Source organism: Pterocles gutturalis, unplaced genomic scaffold, assembly GCF_000699245.1.
Source record: "Pterocles gutturalis isolate BGI_N339 unplaced genomic scaffold, ASM69924v1 scaffold18208, whole genome shotgun sequence".
In the NCBI taxonomy this organism is placed as follows: Eukaryota; Metazoa; Chordata; class Aves; order Pterocliformes; family Pteroclidae; genus Pterocles; species Pterocles gutturalis.
Genome location: NW_010123420.1, coordinates 462 through 4434, shown reverse-complemented (window position 1 = coordinate 4434; position 3973 = coordinate 462). Strand labels below are relative to the sequence as shown.

General features: G+C 63.6%; 1 protein-coding gene across 1 annotated transcript in view; it reads left to right on the top strand.

Moving 5' to 3' along the window:
* Positions 1 to 3695, top strand: part of PAN2 (PAN2 poly(A) specific ribonuclease subunit) — a gene marked incomplete at both ends in the record, with an annotated part of 5144 nt that extends 1449 nt beyond the window's left edge. The window contains 9 exon segments of the mRNA XM_010077899.1: positions 27 to 146; positions 305 to 424; positions 495 to 623; positions 787 to 986; positions 1368 to 1510; positions 1834 to 1940; positions 2415 to 2513; positions 3003 to 3079; positions 3554 to 3695. Of these exon segments, the coding sequence (XP_010076201.1) occupies positions 27 to 146; positions 305 to 424; positions 495 to 623; positions 787 to 986; positions 1368 to 1510; positions 1834 to 1940; positions 2415 to 2513; positions 3003 to 3079; positions 3554 to 3695 (1137 nt within the window).
* Between the last annotated feature and the right edge of the window lie 278 nt (positions 3696 to 3973).

Genomic DNA, 3973 nt, shown 5'->3' with positions numbered 1-3973 from the left:
CTCTTCCCTCCTCTTCCCCCTTGCAGATTCCCTATCGGCTGAAAGAGACGGACAACGAGTTCGACAGCTTCAGCCAAGTCCCCGAGTCCCCGATCGGGCGGGAAGAGGAGCCGCACCTCTACATGGTGGCCAAGAAGTACCGGAAGGTAGCGGCCTCCGGGGCACGGTGGGGGGGTTTGTCGGGGACAAAGGACCCACCTGGGCCCAAGCCCCTGCCCGCGCCTCCGTGGGGGGCACCGGGGTGTTTCGCCAGCGTCCTGCAGTCCCGGAAGGCATCTGTTGAACGCCCCGCGTCTCTGCTCAGGTCACCATCAAATACTCCAAGCTGGGGCTGGAGGATTTTGACTTCAAGCATTACAACAAGACACTGTTTGCGGGGCTGGAGCCCCACATCCCTAACGCCTACTGCAACTGCATGATCCAGGTGGGGTCCCCCAGCCCTGCCCGGACCAGCGTTGCCCCCAGGACCCCCCTGACGGCTCTGTCTCTGCCAGGTGCTGTATTTCCTGGAGCCAGTGCGCTGCCTGGTCCAGAACCACCTGTGCCAGAAGGAGTTCTGCCTCGGCTGTGAGCTGGGTTTGCTCTTCCACATGCTGGACCTGTCCCGAGGAGACCCCTGCCAGGTCCGTGGTGAGCCCAGGGGGGATGTGGGCGGCCCGGGAGGGTCAGAGAGATCGCAGAGGAGCAGGAGCCGGGTGGTGCCGGGTTCTCGGGTGATGGCATCAGACGGCGTGGAAACTCCTGTCACTTGACCTCGGTGACATGCCGCTCTTGCCCCATCCCCAGGGAAGCAACTTTTTGCGGGCTTTCCGCACAATCCCAGAGGCTTCGGCGCTGGGGCTGATCCTGGCTGACTCGGACGAAGCCACGGGGAAGGTGAACCTGGGGCGGCTGATTCAGAGCTGGAACCGTTTCATCCTTACTCAGCTGCACCAGGAAACCCAGGAGCAGGAGGGACCGCAGGCGTACCGGGGGGCTGGCAGCAGGTAAATCCCCAGCCTGGGGACAGGACAGGGAGTGACCCAACCAGGGAGGGGGGCTGCCTCCCAGAAGCCCCATCCATCGCTTTGGAAAGAGCTTTCTCGCCACCCACGTCTGCCCTGAGGGCTGCATGGGGACATCGGCGCTGCCAGCTGCCCGTACGGCAGCGTCTGAACCCTGCGCTGAACCTCTGTCCCTGGCCTGGCACCGGCTCGGGAATCCCGATGCCGCGTTCCCCAAGAGCTGCTGGAATTCGGGCGCTGGTCCTGAGTGGCCCTTGTGCAGCCCAGAATGTGGGGGTCCCCACGTGGGGGTCCCCGTTGCTCAGCCCAGCTCCGCAGGGACTGCCAGGATCCCGCTCACCCTGCTGCTTCTTTTCTCTCCAGCAGCTTTGGCTCCTCAGGGGACTCGGTTATCGGGCAGCTGTTCAGCTGCGAGATGGAGAACTGCAGCATGTGTCGCTGCGGCAAAGAAACCGTCCGCGTGTCCTCCACGCTGCTCTTCACCCTCTCCTACCCCGAGAGCACCGGTAAGGGGCAGGGCCTGGGGCAGTTATCGTGGCTGGTTTCCACGGCCGGGGGGGGTTTGCTGTCCCTGTGGACGAGCCGTGACTTCTCCAGGTGACAGACACCTGCAAGCGAGGAGCTGCTGCAGTGGCCGGGCGGCGGCGGAGCCAGCAGCCGAGGTCTCATGGTGGGTTTCCAACCAGCCAAGCTTTTGGCTGCAGAAAGGCAGATTTGGGGGTTGACCTTCTCCGCGGTGGTTGTGAGGAAAACCCCAGAGGTTTGGCTGAGCTAAATTGGTAAAGATTTGTGTGTCGGGAGGTGACGTTATTCTCCTTTCTCCCTTCAGAAAAGCCGGTCAAGGATTATGAGTTCGCCCAGATTTTAAAGCGAAGCATCTGCTTGGAGCAGAACACGCAAGCCTGGTGTGAGAACTGCGAGAAATACCAGCCCACGGTGAGCCTGGGAGCGGGGCGTGAGCTCGTCACGCTCGGCGGGCTCGAGGGGGTGCGGGAGAAGGACGCCAGTGCCCCGTGCTGCTGGCTGAGCCGGGGCAGTTTCTCCATTAGTCAGTGGGAAACCTCCTGAGCGGATGCTGGAGATTCGGTTCCTGGCCCAGACGGGGAGCCGGCACGCCGCCGGGTATTTCCTGGGCTGCGTGAGCGCTGGAACGCGGATCCCAGCTGAATCCCCCCGGGGTGGGGGGCAGAGGGAAACCCCCCGGAGCTGAGCACCCTCTGCGAGGCGGCAGCCTGCTCCTGGCCTCGGCTGCTCGTGCAGGACCCCGGCCAGGCCGGGGGCTCCGGGGGCTGGAGCATCTGCAGGCAAAGGCGCTGGAGGAGGGGAGAGGGCATCACATGCCAGACCCGGTCCTGAGCCTCTCCAGGGCTCTCGGTGCTGCCCGACTCCCATCTCGAGCTCTCTCCGCAGGTGCAGACCCGGAACATCCGCTGCCTGCCGGACGTCCTGGTCATTAACTGTGAGGTGAACAGCTGCAAGGAGGCAGATTTCTGGAAGACGCAGGCTGAGGTGGGGACGACACTTGGGGGCAGAAGCAGGCTTGTTCTCCCCGGCCCGCGGGGTTCGCTGCGTGCCCAGCTCTGCGGAGGTGTTTTCACTCTGGTCTCGCTGTCTCTAAGTCTCTCGCTCTCCGCCCGAGCGTCACCCTGGTTTGTTTGCAGAGGACACGTTGGGATTTGGTCATGCCTGTAGCATGAGCCATGCGTTTGGAGTTGGAAAAGATGAGATCTCCTGCCAGGACAGAGCTGACGGGACTGCGCTAGAGTCTCTCTTTCCTTCCCCCAGCCCCCAGGACCTAGGAGCAGCAAGGCAGTGCGCGCTTCCCCGGCCACCAGCCCAGAAGAGCGGGCGGATGGTTGGGTGTCCCTCGCTGTCTTTTCCCCTGTCACCGACTCTAACGTCCCTGTCTTTTCCCCACTTCTGGCCTGGCTGTCACCCACGCGTCCCCAAGCCCAGCCTGGTGCTCCGCGCTGACGCTTGCCTGTGTTTCGTTGCCAGTATGCCTTTCAGAGAGCCGTGATGAAGAGAGGGGGCTTTGAGATCGCCAGAGGAAAGGAAATCTCTCTTGGAGAGTGGTAGGTGACTGTTCCTGGGGCGGTGGCTCTGAGCAGTGCCGCCACCTGGGTTGTTCTCTGGAGAGCTGGGGGCATTTCTCATCTGATAACGATAATTTGATCATCTCCCTGTGGGCTCTGCGCTGGCACAGCCTCGTTGCTGCTCTGTGGCCCCGTACGGGTGCTCTGCGCAGCGTCACCCTCAGACACCCGCGTGATCCCCCCGTGATCCGCTTCTGAGCCCCAGCCCTCGCTCCCCTCCCTTTGCAGAGTGACAAAAGGCCCCGGACCGCGCGTCGGCCCTTTCTGCTGCCGTTCGCTGACCCCTTTCCCAGGGCCCTGCTCGGGGCAGCTGCCGGGCTGCAGCTCTGGCTCTTGCTGTCTGTCCTGCGTAAGGTTTCCCAACGGGCTGGCGGGTCGTGGGGCGGTGGTGTCCCGCCCTGGACAGCGTCTTGCGACTCCATCCGACCCGGTCTCCCGTGGTTCTCTGTGCAGGAAGGAGCTGGGGAACCCTGACGTGGGGCATTTGTATCCTTCCGTGGAGGAACTGAAGAACATTTGGATCCCCCATGCCATCAAGATGCGGCTGACCAAGAGCAAGGAGCTGGACGTCTGGAACTGGAGCGAGAATGAGGAGGTAAAGGCAGAGGAGATCCCTCTGGGGCCGCGCGGTCGGGCGCCCGTGGGGCTGCGGGAGCAGAACTGCTCCAGAACCGCTTTCTGCTGAGCGTGTGTGGGCGAGAGATAACGCGGCTGTCTCGGGAACGCCTTGGGTGAGCGTGGAGACCTCTGGGCTGGTAGGGAGGCAGCACGTCCGAGCACTGGGGTTGGGCTGGAGGCCGGGGAGCCGCCTGGCAGACAGCCGGAGGCTCAGATATTTCCCCCGGGGCCGGTTCCTCCTGCAGCTGGGCCCGA